Below are 24655 nucleotides of genomic sequence, written 5' to 3'. Positions count from 1 at the left end.
CTAAAGGGTTATTATCAGAAAACACAGTTTCGTTTGAAGATGAGCTGAGTCTTGACAACATGGAAAGGAAGCTTGGGGAACGAGGTGGGGGAGAAGGCCCAGCCTCAGCTACTGGTTGGTTGGGAAAATTAGTATTTTACCAAAAAGCTGCCACCCTTTGACTACCTTTTCTACATACAGGCTCATTCTTTGCATTCTGATGCTTTCTCTAATGTTTTTCATCATATTCTTCAAAGCTATCATGCAAATTCATTATCTCATAAATCATTGAAGAGACACTACACTTGGAGAATGAGTTTGCAGAAGAGCCTGTTGTTCTTCCCTCACCTTGGTACTCCACTACAGGGAATGCAATCTTTTTCTGTAGTCTGATAGTAATTACAGGCTTTGTGGGCCATCCAGTCTCTGCTGTAACTAATCAATTTTGCCTTGGCAGAACAAAAGCGTTATTACAATACATAAATGAATGAATATAGTTGTGTTCCAATAAAACTCTGTTTATGGACACTGAAATAGGAATCCATATACTTTTCAAGTGCCACAGAATATTTTTCTTTGGACTTTTTCAATGGTTTAAAAAGATGTAATAACCACATTTAGCTCATAGCCTGTTCAAAACAGGGAGTGAGCAGAATTTGGCCCGGGGGCTACAGCTTGCTGATGAAGGGCATGCTTATCAAATGTGTAAGGAACAAGCTGGGATGAAGTAAAAAGGAGAGTAACTATGCTAAATGACAAAACTAAAACCAAAAGTTTAGGACAGGCTAAAAAGCAGATTAAAAACTATTAGATGGAACAGGGATAACCTAGTCCTGATCCCATCCAATGGGACATTATTTCACTCTGTAAACAATTTTAGGAATTACAGATCATATAAAAATCTACAACCTCTATGAATGAGATGGCCTGCATCTCAAGATAATAGACAAAAACATTGAAATCACCACAATATTTATTGAAAGGAAGTACAGAGTAGTGGTTATAATATTGGTTCAGAAGCTGAGTTCAAATCTCAGCTCATCAAGAAGTGGCCAAATCACTTTGGACAAGTTACTAAACCTCTTTGTGCCTCATTTTCCTCATAAAATGAGATATATACTACCTAGGTTTCTTGTGAGGATTAAATGAGTTAGTACATAGAAAATGCTTAAAAACTAAGTGCTCTAACAGTCAAAAAAGGTTAGCTACTACTTTGCACATTAGTAAGTTAAGCATCTGTAACCTAATCCAACATACAGAGAAAGGAGGCACACAGATGCTTTGGTGAAACTTGTCAAATGTGGAGGTTTTAGAGACAAACATTCATATTAAATTTTTTATTTTGAGATACTTGATTCATATACAGTTATAAGAAATAATACAGAGACATTTGTATGCCCTTCATCTAGTTTCCCCAATGGGACCATCTTGCCTAACTATGGCACAATATTATAACCAGGAAACTGATATTGGTATAATCCAAATTTATTCAGATGTTACCAGTTTTACATGCAGTCAACCGTGTGTGTGTGTGTGTGTGTGTGTGTGTGTGTGTGTGTGTGTGTATTTAGTTATTTGCTAAGCCTATTCTCCAGCAGAAACATCAAGATAAAAAATTAGGCCATCAATTCAGTAATTTATATGATACTTGAGGAAGACAGTCGCAGGCATCCATGAGGTCACACACTTGAATGTTACTCCGGAGGTATTCATGACCATTGCATGCAGAGATCTGACTGCCATTTCTTCTTTCCTTCTTCATCCTCTACTCACCCCCCTAACCCCTAACCCTTACTCTGAAATGAAGACCTAAGATACATAAGTAGGGAGATCAAAAAACAAAACTTATTTTCTTCATAGTTCACACCAAATTATTAAAAGAAGGGTAGAAGTCTTAATTCTTTTAATACAGATGTGCAGCTGCATTTTTTCATCACACCAAGAAGCCTTTGAGCCTGGACTCCATTTCACTACAAACTGGGCAAGGTGATTTGATCAACAAGAGCAGAGAAGGCCCTGCACACTCGCTGAGCTCCACTGTACAGATCCATGTTTACTGAAGACTCCGAGCCTGAAGTCAACAAACAGGAGAGTCAGAGAAACATGCCTATAAGTTCTCACAAAGATCTTAATAAAGCTCTCACATGGAGAAGAAACAGAATCTATTTTTTCCTCAGTTCTTGAGGACAGTGCCCTTAAGTTAGCTAGCAAATAAGATGGCTGTTATTTACCATGATCAATACTATGAATTCAGCCAGGCATAAGTTCTTATGAGGCATTTTCCCATAGCTCCTAGCACAAATCGGAGTAGCCAGAAAGCCTACTATTGGCTCCAGAACTCTGGTGTATATCAAAATCACCTGGAGAGTGTTAAAACCGATTGCTGGACCTCACCTACAGAGTTCAGATTCTGTTCAGCTGGGACGGAGCCTGAGCATTTATATGTATTGTTAAATTCCCAGGTGATACTGATGCAGCCAGTCCAGACACAACACTTTGAGAAACAGGGCTCTATAGTTACCTGATTAATGGTTTGAGTGGCCTCTATGATCTGTTGTACTAGGGACTGTGGTGTAGAAACATCTACAATTTGGCAGGTATCAACTAAAATTTTGATATGCATAATCTTTAACTTAAAGAGTTCTGTTTTTAGGAATTGATCTTACAAACATATTTACATTTGCACATAAAGATATATATTATAAGGATATGTACCAAAGTATTTTTGTGATAATAAAAATTGGAAGCAACTTAATTATATACCAATAAATAAATTATGGTACATTTACACCCTGGGATATTATGCAGCATTTTAAAAATGACATTTCTCAATGTCTAAGATATTGAACAAGTGAAGAAGGCAAAAGTATAGTATAATCTAACTTATGTTGAAAAAGTAAAGACATACATATGTACACAGAAAACAGTTTGAAGGAAACTCACTAAACTGTTAATAGTGGATACCTCTGAAAAACAGGTGGGAGGGAGTGAAGAGCATGATGATGAATTCACTTTTAAAAAAATCTGTGTACTTAGCATTTTAATTTACAATAAACATGCAGTATTACATTATTTGTGTAATTAATAAAAAATAAGATCACAGGAAATGAAAATATGGACAGATTTATTTTGTTAGTTGTTTACTTTTTAGCTACGTAATTTATATTGTGGGTCCATCTGTGCTGTTTTTTGTTGAACATAAGGAGAGAGGGTTCATGCATTTTTAATTCCACTTATCCTCCAATACTGTTCCAGAGGACCTTGACTAAATAATATTTTATTGTCTGACTAACAAACCTTGTCCAGAAGCAAACTTATTTTAAGATATTGTTTCTCAGACCACAGTGATAAAAACGTGAAATACAGCAATAATAAATAGGAAAGCCATAATCAATTTCATATACTGTAATTTTTCTTATTGTTATTTGTTGTTTTCTTTTTCAGCTCTAGTCCCTTGAAATATTAAAAATAGCCAAAGATATGCACCTAACACCTGGCATGTTGCTTGGTATATACTTGGGATTAAATAAATTTAAGGACTGAATTAATATAGAACATAGGTAGAGACCTAATGAGATGTTAGATGGAACACTTGTGAAATTGGCAGTCCAGAGAAAATCACACAAAATAATTCACTTAAATGTAATTAAAAGTCTATCTAGCATTCAAATAAATCAGGGATGTGAGAAGAGGCTACAAGAATGATAGATGTAGAAATGAAAAAGAATTAGGTTTTTTAGTCTATGTTCACTCTCCTGGGCAACCAGAATACTGAGCCCATATCTTATTTACAATAATTAATTAAGCAAGCCAATATGTATTGAATAGCCACTCTGTACTAAGACCTTTCCCTTGAGCTCCAGATTGTACATGTTAATTGCCTCTCTCATGTCTTCATTTGGATGTTTCTCAGGCAACTCACAATATGTTCAAAACAGAACTCTTGATTTGCCAACTGCGTAACTGTTTTCCCAGCTTTCTCCATGGCAGTAAGTGTATCACCGTGCGTTCAGGGCCACACCATCATCCCTTGGCTAGACTACAGTAGGCTCTTACCTGGTCTCTTTGCTCACCCCTTGCCTTTCTCTAAGTCACTCTCCACACAGTGCCAGAATGTTTTAAAAATAGAAACATACCCCACTTCAGAATAAATGACCAGCACCAAGCACACTGCTTGGCACATAGTGAATGCTTGATTAATATTTGTTGAACAAATTTATTAGTGATTGAATGATGAACCAACTAGACATGTTTTTCTGCCTTCATGGAGCTTTAAATGCTGGAAGTCTATCTTTTTCCATTAATTACTTCTGTCTCTATCTGTATCTATATCTATCTATCTATGTATGAAGCAATGAATATAGTTAATCTTTGAACAAAATGGGTTTTAACTGTGTGACCCCACTAATACATGGATTTTTTTCCACCTCTGCCATACCTGAGAAAGCAAGAACAACCCTCCTCTAACTCCTTTTCCTCAGCCTACTCAACGTGAAGATGATGAAGATGAAGACCTTTATGATGATCTACTTCCAGTTAACGAATAGTAAGTATATATTTTCTTCCTTATGATTTCCTTAATAACATTTTCTTTTTCTAGCTTACTTTATTGTAGGAATGCAATATATAATACATATAACATACAAAATACTTGTGAATCAACTGTTTATTTTACTGGTAAGGCTTCTGTTCAACAGTAGGCTATTAGTACTTAAGTTTTAGGGGTTATATGCTGATTTTTGGCAGCATGGAGGGTCAGTGCCCTTAACTTTTATATTGTTCAAGGGTCAACTGTGTATCCATTACTATTCCAGTAAACATTTCTGGGATTCCCAGGCAACATTTGAGATTAACTTCTAAACAAATGAGATAAAAATAAAGTTCTCTCCTGAGCTTGGTCATTTCCTTAGAATTTGTTAAATTTTAAGTTTTATTTTCTGATTACTTAAAATAATAGTTTTGAGTGACAGTTTTAGATGGGGACAAAAGGAACAAGAATAAACATCCTGCTCCCCACCTCTAACCATGCGTCATACATATAAGATCATGGCATGTGCAAATAGAGATCATTTTGCTTGCTCCTTTCTGATTGAGATGCCTTTTCTTTTTATTTTTTCTTGTCTAATTACTCTGGCTAGGACTTCCATTGCTATGTTGAATAGAAGTAGTGAAAATAGGCATCCTTGCTTTGTTCTTGATCTTAAAGAAAAAACTTCAGCTTTTCACCTTTAAGAAAAAGGAATATGTTGTTAGCTGTGGGCTTTTCATATTTGGACTTTGTTATGTTGAGGTAATTTCCTTCTATTCCTAGTTTGTTGAGAGTTTCTCATGAGAGTGTACTGAATTCTGTAACATGCTTTTTTCCTGTCTCTATTGTGATGATTGTGGGATTTTTTTTTTTTTTTTTGAGACCTAGTCTTGCTCTATCACTAGGCTGGAGTGCAGTGCTGTGATTATAGCTCACTGTAACTTTGAACTCCTAGGCTCAAGTGATTCTCTTTCTCAGTCTCTTGAGTAGCTAGGATTATAAGCATGTGTCATCATGCCCATCTAAATTTTCTTTTTCTTTGAGACAGGGTCTTGCTCTGTCACCCAGGCTGGAGTGCAGCAGTGCAATCACAGCTCACTGCAGACTTGAACCTCCAGGCTCAAGCCATCCACCTGCTTCAGCCTCTTGAGTAGCTGGGACATACCAACATATCCAGCTATTTGAAACAAAATTTTTTTGTAGAGATAGGGTCTTGACAAGTTGCTCAGGCTGGTCCCCAACTCTTGGTCTCAATTGATCCTCCCACCTCAGCCTCTGAAAGCACTGGGATTATAGGCACAAGCCACCAAGCCTGGCCATTGATTTCTTCTTTGACCCATTGGTTGTTCAAGAAAGTTTTCTTTCTGCTATTAATTTCTAGTTTTATTTCACTGTGGTTGGAAAAGATATTTGGTATGATTTCAATCTTCTTAAATTTGTCAAGACTTGTTTTATGAATTAACATATGATCTATCCCAGAAAATGTTCCATGTGTGCTGGAGAAGAATGTATATTCTGCACTATTGGGTGAAATAGTCTTAATATGTCTCTTAGGCCTATATGGTTTACTGTGTTGTTCGAGTCTACTATTTACTTATTGACTTTCTGTCTGGAGGTTCTATTCATTATTGTAAGTGGTTTATTGAAGTCTCCTACTATTATTATATCACTATCTATTTCTCCCTTCAGTTTTGTCAATGATTGCTTTATATAGGTGCTCTGATGTTTGGTGTATACATTATTATAATTCTTATATCTTCTGGGTAAATTAATACTTTCATCATTATATAATGACTTCTTTGTCACTTGTGTGAGTTTTTGACCTAAAGTCTATTTTGTCTGATATAACTATAGCCACTCCTCCTATTTTTTGAATACCATTCACATAAAATATCTTTTTCCATACCTTCATTTTCAGCCTTTGTGTCCTTAAATCTGAAGAGAGTCTTTTGTAGACAGCATATAGTTGGGTCTTTTTCCTCAACCCATTCAGCAACTGTATGTGTATCTTTTGATTGGAGGCTTTAATCCATTTACATTTAAGGTAATTATTGATAGGGGAGGACAATTTTGCCATTTTGAGAGTTGTTACCTGTTCATCTTTTAGTTGTATTGCCCCCCTTCCCTGTAATCCCAGCACTTTGGGAGGCCGAGGCGGGTGGATCACAAGGTCAAGAGATCGAGACCATCCTGGTCAACATGGTGAAACCCCGTCTCTACTGAAAAAATACAAAAAATTAGCCGGGTATGGTGACGTATGCCTGTAATCCCAGCTACTCAGGAGGCTGAGGCAGGAGAATTGCCTGAACCCAGGAGGCAGAGGTTGCGGTGAGCCGAGATCGGGCCATTGCACTCCAGCCTGGGTAACAAGAGCGAAACTCCATCTCAAAAAAAAAAAAAAAAAAAAGAAAAAAAAAAGAATGTATTGCCCCCCTTCTCTGAGTTTGCTGTCTTCATTTTTTTGTTTTTATATGATTTAATTCATTTTTTTCTTTTGTGCAGCTTTGACAGCTATTATGTTTGCTCTTACTATGAGACTTATATAAAACATCTTATAGTAATAACAACCTATTTTGGATGATAATAACTTCAATTGCATTAAAAAAGTTTTCACTTTTAGTCCCCATACCCTTTTCTTGTTTGTTTTGTTGTTGTTGTCATTTTAAAGATGGGATCTTGTTGTCTTACCTAGAATGGAGTGCAGTGGTGTGATTAGCTCATTGTAACCTCAAACACCAATGCTCAAGTGATCCTCCCTCCTCAGCCTCCTGAGTGGGTATGATTATAGGCATGCATCACCGCACCTGGATAATTTTTAAAATTTTTTTGTAAATATGTGGTCTCACTATGTTGCTCAGGCTGGTCTTGAACCATTAGATCCAAGCAATTCCCTGACTCAGTCTCTCAAAGAGCTGGGACTACAGGTGTGAGCCACCACAGGCAGCCCACATTTTGTTACTGACATCACAATTTACATATTTTTGTATTTTAGGTTCATTAACATTTTAATGTTATTTTTAATATTTGAGTCTTTAACTTTTATATTATTATTAAAATTATTTACATATCACTGTTTTCATATTATAGTATTCTCTATTTCCTTTATCTATTTAACCTTTTCTAATGAGCTTCTGGGTATAGTATTTTTGATTGACAGTTTTTTTTTCCTTTCAGTGCTTTGAATATATCATCCCATTTCTGAGGTTTCTGATGTAAAAATTGTTACAATCTTATAAGGGTTTCTTTGTACATGGTAAGTCACTTTTCTCTTGCCACTTTCAAAATTCTCTTTTGTGTTTGACTTTTGACATTTGATTATAATGTGTCTCAGTGTTGAAGTCTTTCAGTTCATCTAATTCAGGGTCTGTTAGGGTTCTTGGATCTGGATATCCATTTTCTTTCCCAAATTGGAGAAGCTGTTGCCCTTGTTTATTTGAATAAGCTTTCTGACCCTTTCTTTCTCCTCTGCTTCTACAACTCCCATATTGCAAATATTGGTCTGCTTAATGGCATCCCATATGTCCCTTAAACTTTGATCACTCTTTCTTCTTTTTTCTCTTTTCTTCAGATAATTTCAAATGCTCTGTCTTTGGGTTTGCTAATTTTTCTGCTTGATCTAGTCTGCTGTTGAACAATTCTATTGAAATTTTTAGTTCAGTTATTTATTATATTCTTCAGCTCCAAGACTATTGTTTAGTTCTTTTAAAAATTTTTCTATCTCTGCTGAATTCTCATTTTGTTCATGTAATGTTCTCCCGAGCTCATTGGGCATCTTTATGATGGTTAGTTTGAATTCTCTGTCAGAGAATTCAAATATTACCATTTCATAAGCGTCCATTTTGGAGCTCTGTCTTATTTGCTGGACTATGTTTCTCTATTACTTCTTCTTCTTTACTCTTTATGTTAGTATCTGTGCAATAGAAAAAAATAACTCTCTCTCTTAGTCTTCAAAATTGGCTTCATACAGAAGAAGATCCTCAGCAAAGCCTGGTCAGAGATTCTGGAGGGCTTCTCAAACCTTCATACTAGTTTCAGCTGCCTTTTGTTTTTAAGCATCTCTCAGGCATCTAGAATATGATGAGTCTTGTCAGTAGTTTGAGACAGGTTAGGCAGAAGCCCAGTTCCTTGGAGAGCCCCCAGAAGAGTTAGAAGGTTGTAGGCATGGTCCAGTTGTCTCCCACCCAAGTGAGAAGCTGGGATATGGGTTTTATTTTCCTGCTTGCTTTGCATTGAGCCTGTTGGAAAAACTATGGTGTGTTTCCATGCTGGTCCAAGATACCATTTTTGTTCTCAAACCATGCCCTCCTAATATCATCACTCTGCTCCTCTGTCTTGACTTCTCATCACTGAAACCTATAGTGGCAAATGAATAGTAAAAAAAAAGATGGAAAAAGAAGCTGGAAAAATAACTTAGTGGATGTATGCAAGAAATTTTACTCTCAAATGGAAAGAAAATAGTTTAATAATACAGTAAAACAAGATTATTCTTTCTCTTTTTTTTTTTTTTTTTTTTTGCCACAACAGAAGCAAGGAACGGTAGACACCTTTCCAAATTTATGTTTTACTGCAATTTTTAGCCAAATTATTCACTACTGATTTTCAATCCAATTTTTGGAATTCAAAGAGGTTTGTGACTTCTATATAACTTTCTCTTTTCCATTAAGCTCTCATAGTCTCTTGAAATCCCATTATCTACTTAGCTAATGCCAACAACTGCCCCAAACTGATCATTAGGTTTGCTGTTTTAATCTTATTAAGACGTTAAGTATATAAGGCTTATCTTAATTTTTAAAATGTGTTGGCTCACTAGAAAAGCTACAGTCCAAAACAAAATCAACTACTAAGATAATGGCCACACTGGATAAATATATTGACATTCTGAGTAAATTTTAATCTGCTACAAACAGTAGATCTTTCTAATTCTCTAAACAATTCTCAAATTTAAAAAACTGGATCAATAGAGTGATTAGAAACTTCTTGCTATTACCTGATGCATCCATGATAGAGACAGAAGTAAACAAAAGTACCTTGATTTAGCTTGTTTCCCTTTCCACATCTTCATCCACGTGGTTATCATAGTTCTGGCTCTGATTAAGTTTGGTATAATTTTGGTAAGTATGCATAGATTATATTTAAATTATGAAGTATATTTTAATAACCCATATTGCCAATGTCTAAGTGAAGTTTGAAAATAGGATCACATTCAATATCAAATTGAATAATGATATAAACATAATTAGAAATAATTGAGTGAGGAGTGATATATAAGCAAAACCGTAGCCATGAAGGTTAATATAGTTTCTCATGTTTAAATGCCTCAAGGAAACAAAACTAACATAAAAGAAGTGAAAGTGAAATTTAAAATCTGAACAATTAATATTTGTTGAATTATTGTAAGGAATAGAATACTAAAAAAAGATGTGTACCATTCTGCTTATATCATAAGCACATTTGTATAATCATGCATACTTCCTGCAGAAACATCTCAATGGTTCTATTGAGATTGTGAGTGAAAGCATTAAGTAAATATTTTGAGACTTTTAAAAGTATTTTCTATAAGATTTGATAATGCTAATTGCATATTTATACATTATTGCATCAATTGAATTTAGAAGTATACTTTACCTTTTTATAATTTTCCTTTTAATGATGTGATACATGCATATATACATACACCTATCTTGATAAAGTCACTTGAAACATGAATGAATCTTTTAACTGTAAGTATTAAACTGCACAAATGTTGGGATACTGTCTTCCAAATATGTGTAGTAGGTTAGTCTATGAGGAATGTAAAATGTGCAATAAAGCCACTGCATCTGTGAGGGTTGACCCAATACAACATTTTAGAAATCATCAGCTTTCTCCAGCTCATTTAGAGAAACAAAAATAAAAACAACATTAATACGTCAAAGACTTAAAAAAAATTTCTATAAAGTCCAAACGTTTTGGTGAAATTTTCCTAAAAAGGTCAAGTGGATATTGACTTTGCTTTGAATATTCATCATGACCCCAAGGATGTTTAGATGGAAATGCAGTGGGTGGACTTTTGTGTCAGCTTAAGAATCAGGCACAAAGTGTTCCCATCCCTTGCTCAGGCAATTTGAGCATACTTCTGGCAAATTTCTGAACTTGTTTTTGTTAATACAAAGATTATAACTCCAACTCAATTTACTGTAGAGAATTTTTGAATCACCAAATAATTAGTTTATTGAGTTGATTTACCAAGTTCTATGTAAAGCTGACATTATTATGTACTCAGTTTATAGCCCTCCAACAGTCATAGGCTGAAATGTGCCCTCCTCCTACCCCAAATTTATATATTGAAGCCCTAAACCCCAGTGCTTCAGAATGTGACTATATTTGGAGACAGGGTCTTTAAAGATACAAAGTTAAAATGAAGTCATTAGGATGGTCCCTAATCCAGTATAACTGGGATTTTTATAAAAAGAAGAGATTTGGACATAGACATAGATATGGGAAGAGAGGGAAGGCCATATAAAGGCATGGGGGAAGACAGCCATCTGCAAGCCCAGGAGAGAAGTCTCAGAAGAAACCAATACTGCTAACACCCTGATCTTGGACTTCTGGCCTCCAGGACTGTGAGAAAATATATTTTGGTTCTTCATTTAAGCCATTGAATCTGTGTTACTGTGTTATAGCAGCCCCAGCAAACTAATACACACACTCAGAAATATTTTGAGAAGGTCTCCTCTGATGCAAAAACACATGAGAATTTTATCCTTCATTTTATCATAAATCTGTAGATGATCACTCCAACATAAGACACCTTAGGCTTTCTTAGAAAGAAATTTATATACAGTTGATCCTTGAACAATACAGGTTTGAACTTGTATGGGTTCAAATCCACTTATATGTGAATTTTCTTCTCTCTCTACCACTCCTGGGACAGCAAGACCAACCCTTCCTCCTCCCTATTCCCCTCCTCAGCCTACTCAACATGAAAATAATGAGGATGAAGACCTTTATAATGATCCATTTCCACTTAAATATATTTATCTTTCTATGATTTTAAAAACATTTTCTTTTTTCTATCTTTATTATAAGAATACAGTATATAATACATATGACATACAAAATGTGTGTTAATCAACTGTTTATGTTAACTGGCAAGGCTTCCAGTCAACAGCAGACTATTAATAAAGTTTGGGAGAGTAAAAGTTACATGCAAATTTTCAACTGTGCAGGAAACCAGCACCCCTAATCCCTGCATCGTTCAAGACTCGTGTGTGTGTGTGTGTGTGTGTGCACACGTGTGTATAAATAGTTCCTGACTTATGATGGACTGACCATCTTTTTTATTTTATGAGGGTGCAAAAGTGATATGTGTTTAGTAGGAAATAATACTTCAAATTTTGAATTTTGATCGTTTCCCAGGCTAGCAATGTGTGTTATCTTGTGAAGCTGGGCAGCAGTAAGCCAAATGATCAGCAGTGTACTCCACAGTGTATTATATTTAATGAATTACATGAGCTATTCAATACTTTATTACAAAGTAGGCTTCATGTTTGATGATTTTGCCCAACTGTAGGCTAATGTAAGTGTTCTGAGCACATTTAAGGTAGGTTATGTTAAGCCATAATGTTTGGTAGGTTAGGTATACTGAATGCATTTTCTACCTAACAATATTTTCAACTTACATTGGGTTTATCAAGATGTAACCCCATTGTAAGCTGAGAAGTATCTCTTTGTATATATATTTCAGGTAGGTTAGGTTAAGCCATAATGTTTGGTAGCTTAGGTATACTGAATGCATTTTCTACCTAACAACATTTTCAACGTATGTTGGGTTTATCAAGATGTAACCCCATTGTAAGCTGAGAAGCGTCTCTCTCTATATATGTAAAGATAACAAAGTACCCTAATGAGAAATAAGACAATGGCATGCCAAAACAGAAGCAGTAACTATAGCAAAGAAGGGTCTTTTTTAAAGCTTTCAGAATTTAGCAACGAATCATAGCTTATGGAGAAGATAATAATGATGATATTACTTATAATATAGAAACCATAATCAATTCTCTTCTAGAAAGAGCGCTACAATATTATCCCCATTTTGAAATGGTGACATAGGCTGCCCAGGTATATATGATTTAGGGATACTGATAATAATAACAATGTTTTGCAATAGCAAAATAATAAGCATTTACTGAATGCTCACTATGTGCCAAGTTCTATACTAAAGTCTCACATGATTTATCACCTTTCCTGCTCACAACAGCCCTATGAATGAGGTAATACTAGAAATCAAGTTCAGAGATGCTACTGATAACCAATAGATTCAGAGAGCTGCTATATACTAGATGAACTGGAGCTGTTGGGCTATTATAAAATCAAGTTTTTGAAAAGGCAGCTTGAATCCTTGGCCATCACAATGTTTACGGATAGTGAAAACCTTACCTGATGGCATTTCTGGATTGAAGGCATCCATAAGTTTTGACAATAGTTCTTGCAGTTCCTCTTCCTCCAGCTCATCCTTTCTCTCCTTGATGTTACCTGCCTCTATCCTTTCCACAGCTACCAGAGCAGGACTGCTCATTTCACCAGGAGCCTTTTTGGGGGTATCCTGCTTCAGTCCCTCCTGACAACTGGGTAGGGAGCTAATGACTTTCTTCGACATCTTTTGTATTTGACTTTGTGCTCTGGTGCTGTGCAATGCGGTCTCTGGTAATTGTGGATTTCTCAGAGCATGCTCTGCATTTGTGTGACTTCTGTGACTTCTGTCAACTTCCTCAGGGTTAGGAAGAGGTTCCCATCTTGAACCATCTTCACTGGCATTCTTGATCTGCAAATAATCCCCTCCCTTTGGAACCCTTTCAGTTGGAGAATGGTCAACCTTGGTCTCCACATTTTGAAAAGAAGAAGATGAAGGACGAGGTGGCTGCAACTTTGCCTGGGATTATAGGTAAAGAAAACTTTATGAAGAAATTAACATTAATCTGACCTTTTCATAAATGCATTATATTTCAACATTCCAACAGAGCATTCTAATACAAGACTTTTCTTTCTCCTCTGTAAATATATTATCGTTACTATTTATTTTATTTTATGCTGCTGATTCTATGTCAACCTAAAACTCTCTACAAGAGCTGGAACAGCTCAAGTTCTAAAATAACAGAGGGAATAATTACAAGAAATTTAGGAAAATTCTAGGTTCTAAAAAGCCCAGGTTCTAAAAATATCATAAGGAATTTCTAAAAATATAAGTATATATTGAATTGACAGATAAAAATTATTACAATAAAGCGTGTTTATAATAATCTTTCTGGTAGGTATGTTGTGAGGGGCTTCACGGTAAGCCAAAGGTATAAAATTCAAGGATGTGCTCCTTGTGAAGCAATGTTCTCAATGTGTGGCCCGCAGACCCTAGAAGATCCCCAAGACTCTTCTAGGGGTTTGCGAAGTCAAAATTTATGTTCATAAGGATACTCAGATATCATTTGTTTATTGTATTGACATGTGCACTGAAGATGCCAAATCAGTAAGTAAAGCTGTTGGTGCTTTAGTATGAATCAAGACAGCGACACCAAACAGTCCTAATTATCAGGGTATTCTTCACCCTCATACACTAGCAGTGAAAAAAAAAAGCCAGTTCTGCTTAACAACACCTTTGATGGAATAGAAAAATTTCTTAGTTTTAAAAATATTAACAAGTCTTTTAAACATTTTGTGTGATAACGTGTGAAGTGCGCATAAGACACTTCTAATGTGTACTGAAATAAAAGAGTTACCTCATGTGTCAAAGAAAGACTGACAGACTATGGTTATTCAGACTTAGGTATTTGTCAGTTTCTCAGAAATGAACAAAGCAAGAATGTCACTGCAAGGAAAACAATTAACAGTATTTGCTGTCAGTTATAACAGTTAAGGCTGGGTGCAGTGGCTAATGTCTGTAATCCCAGCACTTTGGGAGGTTGAGATGGGAGATGGCTTGTGGCCAGGAGTTCAAAACCAGTCTGGACAACATAGTGAGACCCTCCTGGCTACAAAAAAAAGTTAGAAATTAGCTCGGTGTGCTGGCATGAGCCTGATATCTTAGCTAGCCATAAGGCTGAGGTGGGAGGATTGCTTGAGCCCCAGGAGTTCAAGGCTGCAGTGAGCTATGATCCTGCCACTGTGCTCCAGCCTGGGTGACAGAGCAAGACCCTGTCTAAAATATGTATTTACATACATAAAAAAGCAGGCTTTCAAGCAAAAATTAGAATTTTGGAAAACTTGCATCTACCACCATGAACTTGATAGCTTTCCAATTCTTAAACAATTTTTAATGAGATTAGTACTGACATTAATGAATGTGAATTTTTTGATCCTGTTTAATAAAATGAATGAGCATTAGGACATTTAGCATAGCTCGATGAACCAATATTTTCCAAATGATCAATATATAATGTTACACATTCATGCATGGCTAGGTGACCCATTCAAAGACCATATAAGAACACTGAATATTAATGAAACAGTGTGACATAAATATGGTTTCAGATTCCATATTGAAACTATCCTTTAAGAAGCTGTCCTCTATCATGTTTTGGGCTAGTATAAAAGAGAAGTATGTCTCAGTATCTGAAAGGCTATTAATATACTTCTCTTTTTTTCAACTGCAAATCCGTGTGAGGCCTGATTTCTTCAGATACTTCAACCAAAACACATTGCAGCAGATTGATTGCTGATGTGGTTACAAAAATTTAGCTGTCTTTTATTAAGCCAGATGAGATTTGTGAAAAATGTAAAGCAATGCCACTCTCCTAAGGTTTTTAGAAAAACATATTGTTTAAAAATGTTATCTGTATATTTAATGGGTTTATTAATTTTATGTTTTAGATAGTGAATACATTTTAACTTCTCAGTTTTAATTTGCATTAATTTTGTTACTTATTTCACTTATTTAACAATTCAGTTTTAATCTCATTAACTTTATTATTTCTTTAATTTATTTAATTTTATTATTAATTTAATTTTCATTAATTTTCATTTTGTTTCTGTGGTTATATCTATAACAATAGATATAGATACAAATAGATATAACCACAGGACCAAAATCCCCTTGGGGATCTCAAATATTTTTAAGAATGTACAAAGGATCCTGAGACCAAAAGGTTAAAAAACTGATGCTATAAAGAATCACTTTGCCCCAAAGTCTGTTGTTTCCAAATGGTACAGATCTTGCTGTCTTTCAATGACACTACCTTCATGGAGGAATAGGATATAGCTTGGAGGATGGAAGTGGGAGGTCAGGGTATGGGGAGAGGACTCAAGGGAAGAGGCTGATCAAGGTAAGGTGGGAAGCTCCTCTCTTGGCTGAAGGACTCAAGGTTAGACTTCCAGGTGGTCCAGATGACCAGTGCCTCTCACATTTTATACCTGTAGGTCCTGTCTTATCTGCTGTAGCTTGGTCCATAGACTATCCTGGTTGGTTTTGAGTCTGTGAATCTTTGTCTCAAATCGGCAACTTCTTTCTTCCTGGGAGGTATATAGAGCTTGCAATTTGTCTTTGTATTGGTTTAACTGTTTTTTAAGAAGCCTGAAAAAAGAATAGATTTGAGTGGTTTGGAAGGGCAAGGTGCCAGCACACTAATTAGAGCCCTGGTAAGATGTATTTCAGTCCTCCTTATGGGAAAAGATTCTGGAAAACCCTGTGCCTCAACTGTTTTTGTTTTTGTTTTGAGATGGAGCCTTGCTCTGTCACCCAGGCTAGAGAGTGCAGTGGCGTGATATCGGCTCACTGCAACCTCTGCCTCTTGGGTTCAAGTGATTCTTCTGCCTCAGTCTCCTAAGTAGCTGGGATTACAGGTGCGTGCCACCACGCCCAGCTGTTGGAAAACCCTGTGCTCAACTGTTATCTCACATTGATCAATACTGTTGACACTTTGTTCACCATGTGCAGCTGCCTTTGTGTATATTATGGATACAATTCCACTAAGCATTCCACTGGCTTTAGAAGTACTTCGGAAAACTCACCAGGCATATTATAGGTTACTTTTGACAGATTGCCTCTACTGGCTACTTAAATAGGAATATTGACTTTGTACATTATCCTTTGTCTAGAAATACCCCATTCAGAATGATAGTACACCCGTCATGGCTGACCAGGAACACAGGGAGGAAGAATATTGCAGTTGATGGATTGTGTGTCCGCTTTGGCTTCTCTTTCTGTCAAGTTGTTCATTGGTTTAAGAATGAACCGAGAAGCTGGGTGCACTCATTCATGGGTGTGTATGTGTGTGTGTGTGTGTGTGTGTGTGTGTGTGTAATCCCAGTGCTTTAGGAGGCCAAGTTGGGGTATCCCTTGAGGCCAGGAAATTGAGACCAGCCTGACCCCATACACACACACACACACACACACAGAAATTAGCTGAGTGTGGTGGCACCTGTAGTCACAGCTATTTGGAAAGCTGAGGCAGGAGGATCACTGGAGCCCAGGAGTTAGAGGTTACAGAGAGATATAACTGCACCACCACTCTCCAGACTGGCTGACAGAGCGAGATCCTGTCTCTAAAAAAAACACGAACCAAGTAGTCGGGGTGATCAGGGCAATTCTTTAAAACAAAAGGCAGGCTATGTTGCTCTTCTGCTCAGAACCCTCCAGGGGTTCCCCTCCTCATTTAGAGTAAAAGGGAGTCCTTATAGAGGCAGCCAAGCCCCACAAAGATGGCACAGACCCCCCTTCCATCTCTGACCTCATCTCTTGCTTTCCAACTTATTCATTGCCCTGTTCCCATATGGAGCTTCAGGCTCCTCTTTGAATACCCCAGGCCTGTTCCCCACTTAGAATCTGCTCTTCAACTCCCTCTGCCTGGACACGCTTTCCTCACCAGGTCATTGCTCAGTTCCCCCCTCACCTCCTTCAAGTCTTTGTTCACAAGGTGCCTTTTCAGAAGTGCCCTTCTCTGACTGCCCTACTTGAATCCACAAACGACAACCCCAACCTCTCCTCCAGCATGGCCAAACTCTTCCCTTCTTTATTTGTCTCTGTGGCTTTTCACCATGTCTACATGTCTACAGAGCCTACAGAGTCCAGCCTACAAACTTCTAGACAGCCATACACTGTGACATAATACATGCTTTACTTATTATTTTACTTATATATTACATACTCTATTCCTTACTTAATTGCTTATTGTCTCTTTATTTTGGCAATTTTGTGTGTGTGTGTGTGTTGCCATGTCTTCTGGCCGAGGCGTAAAATAGTCATATAGTAGGTTTACAGCTAAAATTGTCTAAATAAAGTAATTTTATTTGATCACTCATGTTAGCATATTTGTGGAATTTGTGGAAATTGGCTGTCCGGTATGAAATGCAACATTTCTCTGCATTAGAACCTGTGAAATTCCTAACTGCATAGAGCTTGGGGAGGTCTTGAAGTTTAGTTTGGGCTCCCATGCAAAGCAGGCATCTCTGAAAGATAGCCCTCTAACTTCCAAGACAGTCATACTTGGGTGAAACAGGAGTCTGACTCCAAGATCCTTGCTAGTAATTGGAGTTTCAGGTATATCGTTATGATGGGTTTCTCAGAAAGCAGTCAGCCCAGGGGTTTTACACAGCCAACAACAAAGAAGTATTCTCAGTCAGCCTGTCTAGACAGTGTTCTCTGGACCTAATGTGTTGTGTTTGTTATGACCACTAACAAGAGGTGTCAGGCTCTCTCTTTTTCCCATGTTGTCCACCACCCGTGACCGCTTCCTTCTCTCTGGCCTGTCCACCAGGCCTGGACAACTAGAAGACATGCATTCCTATCCTTCCACAATCCAGGTGAAAGAAGGTAGACCCCTACCAGAAATCTAGTTCTTTTCTTCTTCTGCATCTTTTTTTTTTTTTTTTGAGATGGTGTCTCACTCTGTCACCCAGGCTGGAGTGAAGTGGCATGATCTCGGCTCACTGTAACCTCCACCTCCCAGGTTCAAGCAATTCTCTGCCTCAGTCTCCAGAGTAGCTGGTATTACAGGCACCCGCCACCACACCCAGTAAATTTTTCTTTTGTATTTTTAGTAAAGACGGGGTTCACCATCTTGGCCAGGCTGATCTTGAACTCCTGACCTCGTGATCCACCTGCCTCGACCTCCCAAAGTGCTGGGATTGCAGGCGTGAGGCACTGCACCTGGCCTCTTCTGTGTCTTTTTAAAGAAGAGATGCTTACAGGTTGTTTCTGGTAAATACAGTTCACCTGGTGCCAATATTTTCAGCAACTGGGAGCCCAGGACTTCCCAGGCAATCATCCACTTACAACAAACAGCTTAGGTTAGCTAAGGAATAATTCCTTTTAAATGACCTGAAATCTGCCTTTCTAAACTTTTATATCTTTATATGTATTTCTGCTTTCTGGTAGGGGCTAAACAGCTTGAATCTCTATACTAAGTGTTCAAATGGAACACAAATACTCCCTAGGCAAGCTAATCATGCCCAGAGCAGTGAAATGTTACTTAATTTGACCATTACTGACATGGTTTGGCTGTGTCCCCACCTGAATTTCATCTTGAATTGCAATCCCCATAATCCCAAAGTGTCAAGGGCAGGACCAGGTGGAGGTAATTGGATCATGTGGGTGGTTCCCCCATGCTGTTCTCGTGATAGTGAGTGAGTCTCACGAGACCTGATGGTTTTATAAGCATCTGGCATTTCCCCTGCTTACACTCACTCCATCCTGCCTCCCCGTGAAGAAGGTGTCTGCTTCTCCTTTGCCTTCCACCATGATTGTAAGTTTCCTGGCCTCCCCAGCAATGTGGAACTGTGAGTCAATTAAACCTCTTTGCTTTATAAATTACCCAGTCTCTGGTATTTCTTCATAGCACTGTGAGATCAAACTAGTAAATTTACCTAGCACAGTGTAGATTGATAATAGATAACTAGTAATTGAATAGTACTCTTTCTGTTAATATGCCTGAGACTGTTGCTTTTTAAATAATCAGTGACATAATTGGCTATCACTGAACTTGCAACTGATGACCTTATATATCACAGGTCTTTTTCATGCTACTTGTGCACATGGGCCTGAAACTGTGGGAAACCTTTAATCCCTTAAAATTTGGTCTTTACTAACTGCCTCACTGTCCCAGCCTATTAAATCTCAGTGATCCAAGATTGTAATTCAGTTTATTACCTAGGGATTTTGGTATCATGTCACACACACATTTAAGAATCATGCTCTCTACAGTTTCATCCAAATTACTGATAAAAATGATGGTGCAGACAGGAACAAAAATGTAGCTTCCTGTTACATTTCATTCAATAATCAGCCTTATACTTTGGTACACTTTGTAGTGATAAATAATAGGATACCAATGGTAGAAATAGATTACATCAAAGGCAATACTTGGTTTAAAAGAATTCATTTTAAATATTTTAAGAATTAAGTTTTTAAAAACTAAATTTTAAAATTTGCTTTTTATTTCTACATTTTCAATTTTAATATAGCCTTTCTACTGCTTTACTACTTTAAAAATGTTTTCTAATTTATTTTATTCCACGAAAAAGATTAAAATTACTTTTAAGATTTAAATTATTTGGATATTTTAAAAGTGTTTATTGAACTCCTTTTCATGAGTTATCACAGAATTTAGAAAATATTTTATGTCTTCTGTACATTTGGATTAGGAATCATATCTCATCATACATATATGCATAGAATTGCTAGTTTCTGGGTCGTCTGCTGAATATTAAGTATTGTGCCTGAAAACAAAGTTCTTCCCTCAGGGGAAACTTCTTACTGGGGAGCCAGGAATTCTGTCTTCTAAAGGAATAACAGCAGGAGATAGGAGCTCAAGAAATGTTGAGTTCCTTGAGACACAATAGGAAGATGATAGACAGTTTCCATTCAGCCTAATAAACCTAGTAGAAAGTTAGATGCTGTTGGATACCAAGCACTGATTTCTTTAGAAGTAGGTAAAACACACATACATAACACAAGATACACACAAAGAATCAGTACTTCACTAAAAGTGCTTAACCAAATTCCAAGGAATAAAAGCAGGCAATCAAAAGTCAAAACTTACTTAGCCTGGTGATTTTTGTTATGCTTGACCACTCAAATAGAGCTGAAGCTCCCTTTCACTTTCATATTGGAATCACAGGATTTCTTGGCTTAAAAATTTCTCCCAAATTTAAAAAAAATGGTAAAATTTTTGTAGAAAATTTTTCTATAAAAGCAAAGGAAATGCTTTGGATTTCTCTCTGCTATCGGTATTTGCACATACTCATGTGGCTCCTACCTTCTTTCCCTATGGAGAGCATCAGTGGATTCACGAGTCCTCCGTAGTTCATTCCTAGTGCTGACCATGGTCTAGAGAAGGAAGAAATAAGAAAATAAGTTTTTGGTTTGAATTTAACCCACATTCCTAAAAATCTGATATAAGAACATGATAATGATGTTTTTCAAAGAAATTCAGTCTATTTCATTAAGTGGCTGCTGTTTGGGTTTACATTCATGTATGATGATGCAAATGTTTATATGCTCAAAGTACACCTGCATGTCTAATTTCACAAAAGAAATTAAAACAGTTTTAGGTTTTAGAAATAAAGTCACAATAGTATTTTGCTGAAGTTGCTACCCCGAATGTCTTCTTCCCCATAGGCATCTACAAGAAGCAGTTGGGTCAGTTTCTTGCTTACAAAGTCTCTTCTATCCTCTACCTTTGACTTTCACTTTCTTGTCTTTCCTTTGCTTGCTACATGGGTGTGCACTAGAGTCATCATTTCTCTCCAAATTCACCAAGTCTTTTGAATGAATAATGGTCAACTTGGTTGTCACCTAGGATTTCCTCACCAAATCTTGTCTGTTACATCACACTCTGCTCCCTGAACTGTAACCCCAGGGCAAGATTTGACCTGACCCAGTCCGGCCCACACTCCTGGGGCACCATGTTCCAGCCCTTGGCTCCCACATGTCTGCATGAAAGATTAGATTTCATTACACTCCATTTATAAACAGCTGTGGCTACAATCTGCAGCCTTCTCCCATCACTGCAAATGATCTGAAGAGGGGCTGGCCATTTTAGGAACATTGTTCCACAGGAACAGCCTAAAAGAGGAAAAGGGCAGTAGCAGGAAGAAGAAATTGAACTATGTACAGACTTAGGCATGTTCTCTGGCTGGTGTGTGCCCTTTGCAGCCCCTTTGAGTGAACTGTGCCATTGCCTCTTCATTCAAATACTTAAACAGCTTTCACATGCAGAGTATAGTCTTTGAATCGTGAACTCTGTATTTTTTAAAATAATTACAATTTAAACAATAATTGCAGAATATCATGGCTTTGCAAAATGACTGTACTCTCATAAGCCATTTTGACCTCCATTCTCCACATATGGTGGAGATAGAGTAGGAACGGTGTATACATATGCTATACACTTACTTATGTATTTGAACACTTAGGGAGAACAATGAAAAACCTTAAAATTCTCAAACAAAATAATTCAGTGATTTAATATATATTATTCATATGAAGAAAATCTTTAAAAGAATGTCTTGCACCAGTATTATGTGGTACAAATTTTTCTGCAATTGAGAAGCATTTCAGGTTAGTGCAAATAGGCTTACCATGGTATATCCACAGAATTGATATTATGGTTTATTTAGTCATTCTCAATGAAAGGATACACTGTTTCCAATTTTTTTTAATTAAAAGCAGTGCTGCAGTAAACATAGCTGTACATGCCTCGTTGTGAACATGTGCAAGTTTCTTGGGTTTTAGGTTTAATAGACACTATCCTTTGCCCCCTTTGGGCAGGTGCACACTTGAAAATGCATAGAAAAACATCTGTAAAGATATACTTCAAACAGGTTACCTCTGGGGCATTAGGGACTGGACCTGGGTTGAGAATTATGGTTGAAAAAGACCTTAGATTTATCTATAATATCTTAATTTCTTACACATCAAACAGATTCGTGTCTTATTTGTATGAAGTATGTTTTTTAATATAAAATAGGTTATATACATAAGATAGGATGTAGCAACTTTAAAAATAAAAAAGAGGTGAGAGGGAAGTATAAGAAAAGTAAAATAAAGGAGCACAACAAAAACAGCAAAACCACTTTTAAATTTCTTCCCTCAGAACAAATGGATGTCACAGTGAAAAAAACCCTACATTGTGAATATGTTTTTCCTTCCTCTTTTGTTTGAGGCAGGAAACAGAGTAGCTCTTTATTTGTCCTCATACATTGGTTCAGCTCTCTGTCAAACACTCTAGCATGATGCCTGTGTCTCAGCAGATGTCCCATGAGGGGTGTTTCCAGGTTTCCGAGTCTACATGAGTTCGTGAGTAAAATGCAGACAGGCCTGAGAAAACATCACACACAGGTGGCTGCAGAGACCACTTGTCACTGGGTGGTCACAAGACTTACGCTCTACTCACACTTTTTTTTTTTTTTTTTTTGAGACGGCGTCTCACTCTGTCACCAAGCTAGAGTGCAATGGCGTGATCTCAGCTCACTGCAACCTCCACCTCCCAGGTTCAAGCAATTCTCCCACCTCAACCTCCTGAGTAGCTGGGACTACAGGCACTTGCCATCACACCCAGCTAATTTTTGTATTTTTAGTAGAGATGGGGTTTCACTATGTTGGCCAGGCTGGTCTCAAACTCCTGACCTTGTGATCCACCTGCCTTGGGCTTCCAAAGTGCTGGGATTATAGGCATGAGCCACCATGCCCGGCCTCCACTCATACTTCTACCCAGAACAACTGCAATATGGGAACTCTAGTTTTTCTTTGATGACTATGACAGATGGTCACATTCTGAAGCCCTTTCTTAAGCTCAGACTGTACTGATTATGATTGCTGGAAAGTGTACAAGTGGAGTTACGCATGTGAGGGCAAATAAGCAGCTGATTGAAAACATGCTAAAGTATTTGCAGAATGTATACTCAAGGAAAGACAGCATTTAGAAAACTTCACTGGGATTTTTAAAGTTCTTTCCTTCATTTTCTGTTTCTTTTCTTTTTTTTTTTTTTGAGACGGAGTTTCGCTCTTGTTACCCAGGCTGGAGTGCAATGGCGCGATCTCGGCTCACCGCAACCTCTGCCTCCTGAGTTCAGGCAATTCTCCTGCCTCAGCCTCCTGAGTAGCTGGGATTACAGGCACGCACCACCATGCCCAGCTAATTTTTTGTATTTTTAGTAGAGACGGGGTTTCACCTTGTTGACCAGGATGGTCTCGATCTCTTGACCTCGTGATCCACCCGCCTCGGCCTCCCAAAGTACTGGGATTACAGGCATGAGCCACCGCGCCCGGCCCATCTTATTTTTCTTTTTTTTAAAAAAACTTGCATTTTGAGTTCAGGGGCACATGTGCAGGATGTGCAGGTTTGTTACATGGGTAAATATGTGTCATGGGGGTTTGTTGTACAGATTATTTCATCATCCAGGTATTAAGCTTAGTATCCATTGGTTATTTTTCCTGATCCTCTCCCTCCTCCCACCCTCCATCTTCTGCCCTCCAGTAGGCCTCAGTGTGTGTTGTTCCCTCTGTGTGACATGTGTTCTCATCATTTAGCTCCCACTTAAAAGTGAGAATCTTTCTTTCACCTCCCTCTCTCATCTCTTCCCTTTTAAAATTTCTGAACATTTTACTTACACATGCATGCATTGGTTCTCCTATTTTTTAAATAAGATCTTATGATACTGAGTTGGCAAGTTAAGGCCCTATGGGCAGAAGGAAGCCTTATCTGTAAGTTGCAATCAGAAGTGTTGGCAGAGACTTTGTATGGACACTGGAGTAGTTTAAAGTTGTTAGGGTTGAATGCAACCTTTTTTTTTTTTTTTTTGAGATGGAGTTTCACTCTTGTTGCCCAGGCTGGAGTGCAATGGCACTATCTCAGCTCATTGCAACCTCTGCCTACCAGGTTCAAGCAATTCTCCTGCCTCAGCCTCCGGAATAGCTGGGATTACAGGCATGCGCCACCACACCCAACTACTTTTTTGTATTTTTAGTAGAAACGGGATTTTACCATGTTAGCCAGGTTGGTCTTGAACTCCTGACCTCAGGTTATCCATCTGCCTTGGCTTCCCAAAGTGCTGGGATTACAGGTGTGAGCCACTGTGCCAGGCCAGAATGCAACCTGTTTTAGAAATGGTTCCCTCAAAGCTGAACTTTGCCTGAACAGGGAGGGGAACATCACACACCAGGGCCTGTCGGGGGTTGGGGGC

General features: G+C 37.6%; 1 protein-coding gene across 1 annotated transcript in view; it reads right to left on the bottom strand.

The window, feature by feature from the left end:
• Positions 1-1949: 1949 nt before the first annotated feature.
• The window catches only part of DYTN (dystrotelin), a 64536-nt gene continuing 41830 nt past the window's right edge, over positions 1950-24655 (bottom strand). The window contains exons 11-13 of the mRNA XM_012446251.2: positions 15887-16046; positions 12926-13418; positions 1950-2050 (exon numbers count right to left, since the gene is read on the bottom strand). Of these exons, the coding sequence (XP_012301674.2) occupies positions 1950-2050; positions 12926-13418; positions 15887-16046 (754 nt within the window). The remainder of the gene's footprint in view (positions 2051-12925; positions 13419-15886; positions 16047-24655) is intronic.

Source organism: Aotus nancymaae, unplaced genomic scaffold (assembly GCF_030222135.1).
Source record: "Aotus nancymaae isolate 86718 unplaced genomic scaffold, 86718_ANA_hifiasm-v0.15.2.pri h1tg000008l, whole genome shotgun sequence".
NCBI lineage: Eukaryota > Metazoa > Chordata > Mammalia > Primates > Aotidae > Aotus > Aotus nancymaae.
This window is presented reverse-complemented; position numbering and strand designations above follow the sequence as displayed.